Source organism: Microtus oregoni, unplaced genomic scaffold (genome assembly GCF_018167655.1).
Source record: "Microtus oregoni isolate MIOR12 unplaced genomic scaffold, Mior012 000095F_ref0000231, whole genome shotgun sequence".
Taxonomy (NCBI): domain Eukaryota; kingdom Metazoa; phylum Chordata; class Mammalia; order Rodentia; family Cricetidae; genus Microtus; species Microtus oregoni.
The window spans coordinates 859352-872311 of NW_024544708.1; the positions used below are offsets into that span (position 1 = coordinate 859352).

Sequence of the window (12960 nt, forward strand, 5' to 3'; positions counted from 1 at the left end):
TGAACCTGTCTGGTACGAGCACGTTTCAGAAGTCAACACCACACTTGCCTCATCGTCTAACAACAAAAATCTCAGAGGGACCTCAGGAAAAAGCATACCTCTTTCGGACATCGGACTGATTCAAAGGCAACACTAAGTGGCTGTTTTCTGTGTGGCCAAACTGGTGAGCGCTTGGAACAAACCCTGGAGCCGGGTCCACTGTGCAGAGTTCCTGTAAGAGGCGGATGAGGACCCTCAGCCACTGTAGCAGGACCCTGCTGACACGGGCGTGTTCTTCCACAAAGAAAATGTCACAGAAGCCGCTGTGTCAGAACAGCAGTAGCTGCCACTGTGCTCTGACTTCTGACTTATCCCGAGATCTGTTTTAAACCGTGTGCCTTCATGTCCTCTCTCCCCAGAGAGCAGTCTGAGCTTCCTTCCATCTTTTACCATCACCAAAGTTCACTTTCCCTCAAATAGATAAGGGAGTTCCTCTGTGAACCTTCCTTGGGCACAAGGGACTATGGGGCCAGTCCAAGGACAGCAGTGGCCCAAAGGGAGCCACGGCTGGGACACTCCTGGGAGACGATGGCGCCCTCAGGTCTCACGGGGCAGGGTGAGGAGAGAGGAGCCGGACTGGAAGGAGCCCCAGACTCTAGCTAGAAGTGTAAGAGCATAAGGTAGGGCCTTGGCAGTGGTGGCTGCCCCTACAGCGTCTCATCCAGGACCCCGAGTCAAGTGAGTCCCAAACTTAGCTTTGTGACTTAAAGTAGACACATACAATTAGGAAAACTGTCCTGAACTCCTTGGCTCTCCATAGCCGATGCTCTTTTGAGAGAAGCATACTATCTTCTAAATTATTAAAGTGCACCAGGAGATAGAAGTCACAAGAGGAGAAAATGAAGAGTCACGACTAGCATTTGCTTAATGACTCAGAATCTGACCTCCAACACTGAAGAGTGCGCGGTAGCTCACAGAAGTTGCTTATTTCCTGTATCCCCCCACTTGCCCCTAAAGCACTAAGGAAGATTAGGGAGACTCTACCAAACCTCTTGTGGTGTGCTAGCCACTTGGGGTGCTGAGCATCAGGGCTGAACCCAGGGTACCCTCAGACAAGCACTATTACCTAGTCCCTTGCTGGCTGTTTATCACAGGAAGCAAGATCCAGAAATCTACCTCTCAGTCTCCATAGACAAAGGGCTCTTGGGTATTCTGCCATTGGAGGCACAGCTGGAGAACTGGAGGGCAGGAAGAGGGCATGGCCAGGCCACGTTCCCCTCCTTGGGACTCAGTCCCACTTTCTCTCTATCCCTGTGCCTCTCTCAAACTGTCCTGACGCCACTGAAGGAGGTCGTGCTTACAGGCTGTTGTAGCGTTGGGGGCTCTGGAGGGAGTTCCCCGTGTTCTTCATGAAGCTCTTGCAGGGGTTCTTCTGCCAGCAAGCAAGTGTCCAGCTCTACTAGTTCAGAGCCAACCGCATGGGTGAAATCCAAAAGTCTACAGACAAACAAGAGAACAACTAAATGAAAACACCATGAACCAGTCTGGGGGCCCAACTATTTGAGTACTGGGTAGTTAACCCCATTTTAAACCACTGATCCACTTCTCTTAGAATAACCAAATTGGCCATCCTTCACAGTGGCCAAGTCACATTGTTCTGTTGGGTTGCAGGCTGGTGACTTGGGCCTTCCTGAATTCAGAGTAGACTCAAGCGTCCTGCAGGCTGGGATCTCTCTCTCTCTTTCTCTCTCTCTCTCTCTCTCTCTCTCTCTCTCTCTCAAACACACACACACACACACACACACACACACACACACACACACACACACGTGTCTGGCTCCTGCATCACCACACAACCACACAACAGCTTCCACTTAACACCGGTTTCTTGTTCTGATCTGTGCTTGACACGGGTCTTTCTACTTAGCTCTAGCTGGGTGTCCTGCACCAGCCTGGCTCCCATTGCCACCTCCCAAAGGTGGACTCCACCTGTCTGCCTATGGAGTCCAGAGTATTGTGGCTTTCAGGAACATGAAGTTTCCTCATCACTGAAGGGATGGATGAGCAACTGCTGAATGTGTATACAGCTACAGGTAACTGAGTAAGGCCCCGCTATTGGAGTCTGTGCTACAGGCCTTATTCTTTCTGTATTCAGGGATTCCTGGGAGGCTGTTACTCAGAGAAGGACACCGTGACTGTGTCCCTTGCTCACGATTACCTACAAGCCAGCAGCCTAGTGAGGATGGGCTCAGTGTCTTCTGCTGCAGAGCCCATTGTGAACTCCTATAAGCAGATTCTGACCTGTAGATTCAGTCACAACTTTACCTATCAACTCAGTTTAGCTAGAACTAGGGAGAGGTGAGATGAACAGCCATTTGTACAGATGATAATTCTCTTCTTCACAGAGAACAGAGACTTGCAATATTTAATAATATAGCAACTGTTTTAGGGAAAGCCATTAATAAAATGTAGCCATTAGTAATCCAGTTGGGTTCTTGCAGAAGTACACTTGGGGAAGGGATATAGGTCAGTGGTAGGGTGTCTGCCCAGCACGCATCAAGGCCCAGTTCAATGTTCCATACTACACATGCACACAGGGTTAATGGTGGTTATTTTATTAATAAGATAGGATGGCCAGATCAATCTACCACATTAACCCTTCCACTGGAAGAGACTATCATTATAGACCAAGGAAATTCACTTGTTACAGAAGAACTTGCAGAACTCACGACATCTCAAGCAGCAAACTCAGAAAGCAGTTGAGAAAGTGCCAGTGCATGACGAGAACCAATCACACTTACTCAGAGTCAAAGACCAAGTTTTTGATACAGCCATGGAAAGAAGTCCTCATCCTGAGCATCGGCGTCCCCTTGTCCATCGGAAGCCCCCCTACGTACAAGTTGGCTATGTCGATTGTCCTTCCTTCGGCTAATGGACCCAACTTCATTTCTACAAGACTGCTCTCGTCCATTTGTATGGTGATGACTCTGCCAGATGAAAAGAGAAAACGGACTTTTCAAGCACAGTGAATAGCGCCATTGTCATCGGCAATTCTAGCAAGTTCTTTAGGACTAATAGATTTTGTCCTAGAGACAAATTTTGGCATGGCATCGTATGTGAATCCCACATACAACATAGAAGAATAAAATCAATGGATACATCACTGAATTCGATTGGTTATTAGAGTAAACGTGTGTGTTCAAACACCTCTTATCCTACTGTGAAAATAGCCAGTGTGCCTCAAGCACAGTTCTCCAGCTGAATTGGGAAATACATGGAATGCTGATATGATAGCTTTAGCTGCAGGTAAGATACTTCCCACCAAAACCAACCTACTGTTCACCATTAAATTCCTCCACTTTGTAAACAGTTTGTATTGGGCTTAAGGAAAGGAAAATTTAATTAAGTAAAAGATTCTCAATTAGGAAAATTTCAAAAACATTACTACAAAGTAGAAGAAAGCTGACTTTATTGTAGAATTCCAGCAAATTCCTAGAATTGTTTTGAAACACTAAGAACTATGGTTGCTAATGACATCGCGGGAACCATCTCCGCCATCTAAAATCACACCGAGTATTTGGCAAGGTTCCTAAGGAGGCGCTTCCTCATCTCAGCCTCCTGACACAAAGACCTGAGAGCTAAGATACCTTCGATTCCTAACCAAGGAGATGGAATGTTCTTGTCCGTCACCGTAGGAGCCAGTGGGGGCATGCAGCAGGGCTTTCCGTAGACTGGTCCCATCCCCGGAGTTGACATGCACTTCAATGCGGCCTTCACTCAGCATGATGGAGAAGAAGGGCTGCGGAGGATGCATTTTCCAAAACAAAATACATTACTGAAGGATTTGCGGCGCTTCCACCCTCCATAGATAATGTAGGCATGTTAACGCAAGGCCAGCAAGGGCACATGTCACCAGCTGTCACACGTGCTGGACTTAGTGTCTGCTGTCTCATCTGTGCCCCTGTGGTTTATCCTCTGCATCATGCTGACACTGATTCTCTCACTGTTTCTATTCCTGCAAGGCCCCATACACGCTAGTTACCGCTACACGACGCACCACCAGATAGACTATTTTTTCAGCAAGAACTTCGAATTTTCTATTACCATACACATAATTTGATGTTTCCTTTGCCCGTGGACTGCTTCTAGCATTAAGAGTTAGAAGGGTCTGAAGACATTTAAAGCTCTTAAAGCTCCCTTGCCTCGCTGACAAAAAGCACAACAGTTTCTCAAGCCAGCCCCAGAACTGAAATGTGTACCCGATGCCCTTGCCACGGCAGTTGCACCCACCCTTTCCACCGGCTCAGGAAGAAAACTTGGACTTGTGTGCAACCATCTCATGACTGGTGGAGGGAAGGAGTTCAGCAGTTCCTCGGAAGGTAAAATACAAAACCACTCTACCAGAAATTCCACTTGAAGGTCTAGGCCCAGAAGGAAGGAAGATGAGGGCCTAAACCATAGCAGAATTGTTCCTGAGTGCCCCAGAGTAGAAAGAACCAGGGCCAACAGTGAACAAATGATGACCTCTGGGATGTACATACAGAGAAATAGGAAGGCATAGAGCCGATCAAATATGCAGTCGAATGTGTATGGAACTTGAAAACCTGCTAAGTAACAACTGTAGAAGACAGTACTGTATCTGATTCAATAGTACACACTATCTAATACGTAAGCCATCCATAGATACAGAACAGGCTGATGGCGGCCAGGAGTGGGGAGGGGAGGATGGAGAGCTGCTCCTTGGGGGACATAGGCTGCTAATTTGGGTGATGAAAAGATTTGCAACTCGATGAAGGAGGTGACGTCATGACGCTAAGTGCACAAAGTGCTACTGAATGAATTATTGAAGTGGTTAGTGTTATATGAATTTCACCTCAACTTAAAAATAGATCAGCGAAGCTCACAAAACCAATTCCAGTCCCAGGCACTTTGGTTAAGTGACCCATGCCACATCCGGGGTCCATAGACTGGTATTCTGACCTTGGTTCTGACACACCTTGGGCGGCCTAATGAGGCTCTCCGAACCTATTTTTTGTCCCACAAAGTTTAGGAAGCAGTACTGCGGTGCAGGATGCATGATGAGCTACATAGCCACATGGAGCAGCGGAGCACACCTTTCCATAAACTGCCCGTGCACAGGCTCTCCTTCACCAAGCCACACCCCTGTGTTCCCCAGCATTTCTTTTAGTCATGTGATTACAGGTCATCCTCTTGTAGGGAGTCTAACTCGGGAAAAATGCCTTCGTCTCTGCTTTCTGCCACGTCTGGACCACCATGTCCATCACAGGCCACATTGTCTCCTCCCTTCACATTCAGAACAACAAATTCCCCCAAAAGATGTAAGGAAGGAGCTTTCACTCCACTGCGAGCACTGCACACAGGGAAACCAGGACTCAGCGTCAAAAGTTCCTTTACTTGGAGGACAGCAGCCTTTCACTCACGCCTAGAAGTGGGACATTGATCACGAAACTCTGGAAATCATGGCGTCATGAGCAGAACATTCGGCAGTAATAACTTATACTCAAATAAATTAAAAAGCACTCATGCATAACCATTCAGAAACAGCTGCAGTCAACTTGAGTCAGACATTTCCCACGCATGTTTCTGAAAGGGAAGGCATCTCTTACTGTGGGTCACAGCTACTCACCACATGTGCCTGAGACCAACCAGCCTTCTCCACATCCTTGCCCAGAGCAGCCACGATGATGCCACTGCTGTTCTTGGTGGTGAACGTGGCTAGCAGGGATGATTCTGGTGACAGAGATTTGGGTGGTACCTCCACGTAGCCACCTCTCAGGAAACTCACACTCTGGATGGGCTGGTGACAAAAGGGAGCAGTGAGGTTGGCCTGCTGCTGCAGGTCTGCCTGACTTCCTGCATCCTACCCGTTTGCTGGTTGAGAGCTTTCAGCTTTATTATAGAGATAAACCACTGGGCATTTACAGAAAGCCATCCAGACCCCCACGGCAATGCTTGCTTCCCACCTCCAATGCACAGCCTTTCCTCACGCCATAGGAGTTCCTCAGCAAATCAAAGGTGGACCTAGATATTTCCAGGTTCTTGATACAGCCCACGTAGCTTCTGCTGCTGACCCCTTTCCTGGAGGCAAGGACAGAAGACCGTTCACATGCTGGGTAAAAGAGGCCTGAAAATCCCACGTGACAACCCCACAGAGGGGCGACCCCCAGTTTCACATCATACCTCACAGCTGTAGAGTGGGGTACTCCACCCACGTAAATCAGGTCTTTCTCCAGCCGATTGAGGTCAGAAGAGGCTCCTGGGGTTTCTCCTTGCTTGGTCTCCTTGTCGCTCGTGTCATAGGCGTGGAAGACAGCCAGCAGCCCTGGTGGGAAGTGAAAAGGAACGGTTGATGTGAATGTAAGCTCCTGTTAACACAGTCTGCTTATAAACACGTTTGTTGTGGACATTTGATGCACAGAAACTCTGGAACTGTGTTAATAAAATTAACCTTGGATCGGGGGACAAAGCCAGAGACCAGTCGACAAAAATTAGCCATAGAGAGTTCGGAGGACGCAGGGACAGAGATAGAGAGTCACTGGAAGGAGTAGGGAGGGACTTAGAGATTCGTGGTCTTTACAGTCTGGGACTTGTGGAGAGAGACAAGCTTGCTGGGTCTCCAGGACACAGGAGAAGGCCAGCTGGTCGCACCTCTTCAACTTCTGTGATCTATCAAGTTTTCACCCCAATATCTGACTTCCAACAACTTAGATTAAAAACAACACATGTTCTTTTCAATTCTGCAAATTTGACCAGGCTATTCTTCACCATTAAAAAGCAAAAGTAGGCAGATCCAGAATATACACAGCTGAATGGTAACAGTAGGTGTGTGCAAGGAAACGGGATTTGATTCTTGTTTCCAATTTGGCATTTAATGAGAAATACTGAAACCACAGACAAATGGAATGATATTGTTCTTCCAACAATAAGGCAGCTTTTCAATCAGAATATCACTAGAGAATGTAGTTGCAGCCAAGTGGTGAACGATGAGGGTGGTATACTCTAATATCATAGGATGTAGCTGGAAAGCTAACGGAGTATAACGCCTGTTGTTTCATAGTGCTGTTTGTTCTCAGAGGGGCAGCCAACACCTCAGACGTCTACCCTGTGCGCCCACCTTGCTTCCGGTTTCGCTGGAAGGCGATCTTGTACCAGGTTCCGTTGTTATAGCGTCTGTCTGTCATAAGAGTGAGGGGTCCTGACCCCAAATCCACCATCACTTTAACCCTGCCACGGACCAGCTCGATGGACAGAAAGTCCTTCTGTGAAGGAAAGGACATTTCTTTGCAGATACGTCTTTACCTCTAGACTTTTCCCACCCAAGTTAGGGGTAGAAGTAACCTCTTAAGAGTCAAACTGGGGAAACTGAGCCTGGGGCCCATAGCTAGTCCGTTACATGAAAGTAAAAATGCCCCTAGTGGTTTTGTAGAATACTATTGAGAATTAAATTAACTGCTATCCTTTCCCAAATCCATATTTTAGTAGGCACACTGGGCTTTTCTGTGCTTTTTATTTAATATTTTTTAAACATTTATTTATTCATTATGTATACAGTGTTCTGCAGGCCAGAAGAGGGTACCAGATGTTACTACAGATGGTTGTGAGCCATCGTGTGGTTGTTGGGAATTGAACTCAGGACCTCTGGAATAGCAGGCAGTGCTCTTAATGGCTGAGCCATCTCTCCAGCCTGTCCTTATTATTTAAATTGACAAGTGGGCTGTTTCTGAAAATGACCAGCACATAAGATCAAAAGGGGAGAATTCCTGGAGATGAGATTCAAATGAGGGTACTATAGTGGATGGATAGATGGCTTAGCAGTGAAGGACACTGGTTGCTCTTGCAGAGGACCAACACCTACTTGGTTGCTCACAACCATCTGTAACTCCAGTCCCAGGGGATCCAATGCCCTCATCTGACCTCATACATATGGTGCACAGACATACAAGCAGAGAAACTACTCATCCACATAAAATAATAATAAAAACAATTTAAAACCAAGGCCACAGTGGTCACACAAGGGAACAGGACACGATTTGAACTAGGACTTGACAGCAAATGTTCCACTGACACCGTGCCAAGTGGAGGCACACTTTTACCCAGTGCTTCCTATGGTAAGCATGGTTCTTCATGAATTTGTGTTAGCTGATAGTGATTTTAAGTGGGAACCTGCACAGCATATATGTGTAGATTACAGTAGTATGTGGAAACTGGCTAAGGTAAGTTTCATATATCATGAAATCTTAATGAGATACCGCTGTGGAACTCCGTCCTCAAGCTATAGCATGCTGTCACCATGTTCCTCACAGTGATTATGACTACCCGAACGAGACCTCGACGAGCTGAGTTGCTGATGCTCTGGCAGAGAATGTGGAGACCCTCACCTGAGCGTGCAGAAAATCACTGCCCACTTCTGTGCTTTCCTCCTCCCTGTAGTGACCCCCAAGCTCCCCGCGGATTCGGGGGGTGGTGGAATACTTAAGAAAAGCAGAACTGACAGCAAGAGTTTGCGCACATGCAGGGTTTGGGGGTTCATCATGCACACTGGGGTGAGCTGTCTCAGTCCTGCAGCTGTCCTGGGGACTCTCCTGTGGTTAAGTCCTCATTCACACTCCTCTACGCAAACCCCATAAAGACATCAGTTCTCCTAGCGAGGTGTGATGGAGGCATTCCTCTGGTCCGGACTGAACGGACATTTGTCCAGCTCTCCCCAGGAAAAATCACACAGGGAACAGGTCAGAGAGCCAGGTGCTCCGGAAATACTCACGGTGCCATTGGAAGCCAGGTAGAAAAGAAGCCCGTTGGGAGAGAAGGTGCTGAAGAGAACGAGTATCTGTGTCACGGTGGTCCGCAGGGTCTTCTCCACGACCGCGTACCCACTTCCATCAAAATGGAAGGAAGAGTCTTCGTTCTGCGAGCTGTGAAGTAGAAGCCATGACATATCACCTGCTCTTGGGAGGGCTGGGAGACAAAGGAATTCCATAATCCTAAACCACGAAAGACTTTTATCTTCATCACTGATAGTAAGATGGTAAGGAAGACAAGTCGCACCCCTAATTTGAACTCGTGAAAACTGAAGTGATCTGACATCTGAACAGCTCTGAGTATAGACAGACATGGTAACACGAGGGAACAAGTATGCACCAAGACACTTTGGTTTAAAATACATTAGAACGACCCCGGGCCATGTGTATGGTATGATGGTAACATAAAGTCTGTGTCTGGATTAGATCCTACCTCCAGGATACTTCATTATGCATATGCAATTATCCAATTGGGAGTAGTGGGGAGGTGAGGGATGGGAGAGGGTAAGATAAGTCTGGAAGACACCAAACCTCAGGTGAAGAGGTTCATTAGCCAAAGTAACCAAGAAAAACTTAGAAGATGGCCTGGGCCAGCAGCCTGAGAAAGATGTACTCCAAACCCAGTGTTCCTTTTACTTCAAAGGCCGCAGCAACCAAGATTCCATGCATAACCTTTCAAGGGGCTATGGAGTATAGAGATAAAAGACCATTTAAAATGTGGGGGTGGATTACCTTCCAAAGCAGCCATTGCACTTCCCCTCTCTTTCAATATAATTCCACAGGCCGATCGATTTGCCATTCAAGAAGGCCTCTCCCATGCAGCCCTTAAAATGAGTAACCTTCACAGCGGGCGATTTCTGATAGAAAGACAAAAGTAAACACACAATGTGCATCCAGTTGGCTGGAAGCATACATTCTCCAACTCCAAAATTGCCCTGGAAGCTTAAATCCTGAAAGCCAAATCCCAAGAGATTTGCATTGCTTTGTTTGTTTTGAGGGGAAAGGGGCGCTTAGGGAGACTCTTGCTCTGTGCGAAGATCACACTCTCAGTTCTCCTGCTTCAGCCTCAAGAATGCTGGGATTACAGGCCTGTGCGCATGAACCAGACCCAGCTCTGGACAGTATCCTAAAGATCAACTCAGTTTCTAGGGGTCTGGGGAAAGCCTGCTATCGGTGATCATCAGACCAGACAAGGGTCAGTGGTTTAGTCCTTGGATAGAGACCTTCCTTTCAAACTCAGAATGCTGAATCCAGTCTAACTAGGTGATGTCATAAAACAAATGCAACGCACTCTCGCCCAACTCCCAGGGGCTAATTACCATGAGAATTAAAACAGAGAAAGGGACTTCACAGAAATCACTATACATTTATTTAATCCCCCATTTCATCACCGGAAAAGATCTCTACATGGCAAACAGCACCACTGATTTCTCTCGCATTCATCTTCATGATTGAAAATGACCCTTTACCCTGGCAAAACCAGCCCAGCTTTGCGGACCCATTGCCAAAATGAAAACTAATAAAAGCAGACGATTTTGGTTAGTGAAGGATATACTAAACCAGGAACATGCCTGTCAGCCAGAGGGTCCTGCTCAGACACACTCGGAGAACATTACCTTGATCTGACCTCCAAGCCCTCCCACGAAGATTCGTGTTGAATTGTTTATGTCCAGAACCTTGGCCATCCCAGGAGATTTGCTTGTTTTGACTGGTGGGTTCTCAGCTGAACTTAGTTCCTTTACACTCAGTGACCCCACGTTTCCAAACCTGAGGTCAAAAGGGTTGCAAGAGGAACAGTAAACATTTTACATTGTCACATGTAGAAGCAAGCCTCTCGTACCCACCCTACCTGCCTCTCCAGAGTGGCTCCTGCAACCTCCACCTGCTCTCTGTGCTCCCAACTTTGCCCTTCAAACTCTGCCTCACTCCCCCAAACCATGTTTTGGGAAAACAGACATTTCGTCATATCACTCCCCTATTTAAAGTCATTACTGAGTTAAGCTTCATCTGAATAAAAATTACTCCTTTCGCTATGACGTCACTTTTTTATTTAGTGTCAATATTTCCAACAACGCCATCAACAGACCCCTCCCCCCAATATTTTAGGGAAGGAAGAGGAAAGTTCTTTGTAAGACTACTTAAAGGAAGTTATTTCTGGGGCGGGGGCTTTAAGAGGAAGAATTTGGCTTTGTATTTGAATTTTAAGAAGGCACATTTCTCATTTTCATCGCCCTCTCCCCCCTCTTCTGTTGCTTTTTACTGAATTGTCTTGGGTGGAAGGAGCCATGGAATAAGGCTGGTAAGTGGCTCCCCCTGGACTTAGACTTTCCAGAGATATGTTAGAAAATAATCTGGGGGTTGGAGAGACAGCTCCGTGGCTGAGTCCTGGCTGCTCCTGAAGGGGACCTGGGTTCTATTCCCAGCACCCACATGGTGGTTCACAACCATCGGTAAGTAGAGTTCCTGTGAATCTGATGCTCTCATCTGGCGTTTGCAGGCTCTGCACACCCATGGTGCACATACATATATAGAGACAAACACTCATATACATAAAATAAAAATAAATCTTAAAAGTGAAACAAGATATACATGTTTTCCTTTTTACGACCCTTGCTTCTGGCAAAAAAAGGATTATTTTAATTTAAAAAAACCCACCTCATTCCTATAGTTAATATAAAGTTGTTTATAATCCAACTTTACCAATGACTCAAACCTGCTTATGATACGTGTCACAAATGTGTTATAAGGTACGATAAAAGGAAGAAAGATGCTGGAGGACCTCCTCTGCTACCTGGTTATGTAGATGCTGTGCCACCTGTTGTCATTGATGGAGACATCTGGGAATTCCAACCTTGTGGACCCGGAGCCCAAGTCCCAGAGAAAGGCCACTTTTCCCCGCCGCATCTCCACTGCGAGAAAATCGGACTGTGGGGCGGGAAAAGAGTAGGGATGAGTTACATATTGCTATTTACACAGCCAGCCCAATGCTTCAGTGCTCTTCTGTCAATAATAACCCTGGGGCGGGGGGGCTGGAGAGATGGCTCAGTGGTTAAGAGCACTGGACATTCTTCCAGAGGACCTGGGTTCAATTCCCAGCACCCACATGGCAGCTCACAACTATCTGTAACTCCAGTTCCAGGGGATCTTATGTGACACCTTTGCACCAATGCACATAAAATAAAGTTAAATAAATTATTAAAAAAAAATAATAACCCTGGGGCTGCAGCGTGGAGATTCCTGAGGCAGAAGGCAGACCTGACATTAGTGTTCTTACAGACTGACCGTCCACTAGTCCTCTCAGGAAGCTCCCAAGAACATTCAAAGGGTTTGTCACCAAGCAACAGGAGGATTAGGCAGCAAGGGTTCTGGCTTCCTTCTCTTTCAGAAGGCACTGAGAGGTGGTGTGCATATCAAGACAGGAGCCACAAAAAGGAGTGAGCTCTGCTTCGTGTCTCCCTTATGTCTTAACATCTCCTCCCTGACATCCCCAAGTCCCCAGGGCTTGGATCCCTCCTAAAAACAGCCAAAGGAGCAGTGGTCTTCTCTAGGAATCTCGTCATCTGAGGACCACAGGCAGCTCCTTGGCAGGAGGAACGTGGGTGATGCCGGACAATCTGAGACTCACCTCAAGTCGACAGAGGCATTTGGTACCCAAGGTGTACCAATAAGGTTGCAGATGGGGACCCTGGTCAGATGTGTTACTTTCCTACTTGTGGAGTTCTCTGTACGTGTGTGTGCCCATGTGTGTATGTAAGTTCACATATATGTATATTAGCATGGCATGTTCACAGGGAGGTTGGAAGACAGCCTCAGGTCTATGCCTATGTGCTATCTACATTTTGAAACGGCCCCTAGTACTCACTGACCTGTACTCACTGACCTGTACTCACTGACCTGGTACTTAGCTAAGCAGACTAGGCCAGCTGACCAGGGAACCTCGGAGATCTGACAGCCTCTACCTGTCCAGTTTTGGAAACACAAAGGCCCACCACAATGCCCAGGTTTTGTTTGAGTGGGTCCTGGGAATCAAGCTCAGATTCTCAGACTTACAGGCAAAACTGTTTTACCCACAGACCTATCTGCCCAAACCTCAGGTGGTTACTTTTGCATTTATTTGAAATTCAACACGACAACTGTAACAAAGGTTATCCCTGACGTCAGG

The 12960-nt window shown here is 46.9% G+C and overlaps 1 protein-coding gene across 1 annotated transcript in view; it reads right to left on the reverse strand.

The window, feature by feature from the left end:
- LOC121442781 (laminin subunit alpha-1-like) overlaps positions 1–12960 on the reverse strand; it is a 120216-nt gene that overhangs the window by 5892 nt on the left and 101364 nt on the right. The window contains exons 46-57 of the mRNA XM_041644393.1: positions 11590–11723; positions 10415–10565; positions 9531–9655; positions 8762–8912; positions 7115–7259; positions 6181–6322; positions 5964–6078; positions 5627–5797; positions 3627–3778; positions 2781–2966; positions 1341–1476; positions 99–211 (exon numbers count right to left, since the gene is read on the reverse strand). Coding sequence (XP_041500327.1) covers positions 99–211; positions 1341–1476; positions 2781–2966; positions 3627–3778; positions 5627–5797; positions 5964–6078; positions 6181–6322; positions 7115–7259; positions 8762–8912; positions 9531–9655; positions 10415–10565; positions 11590–11723 — 1721 coding nt within the window. The remainder of the gene's footprint in view (positions 1–98; positions 212–1340; positions 1477–2780; positions 2967–3626; positions 3779–5626; positions 5798–5963; positions 6079–6180; positions 6323–7114; positions 7260–8761; positions 8913–9530; positions 9656–10414; positions 10566–11589; positions 11724–12960) is intronic.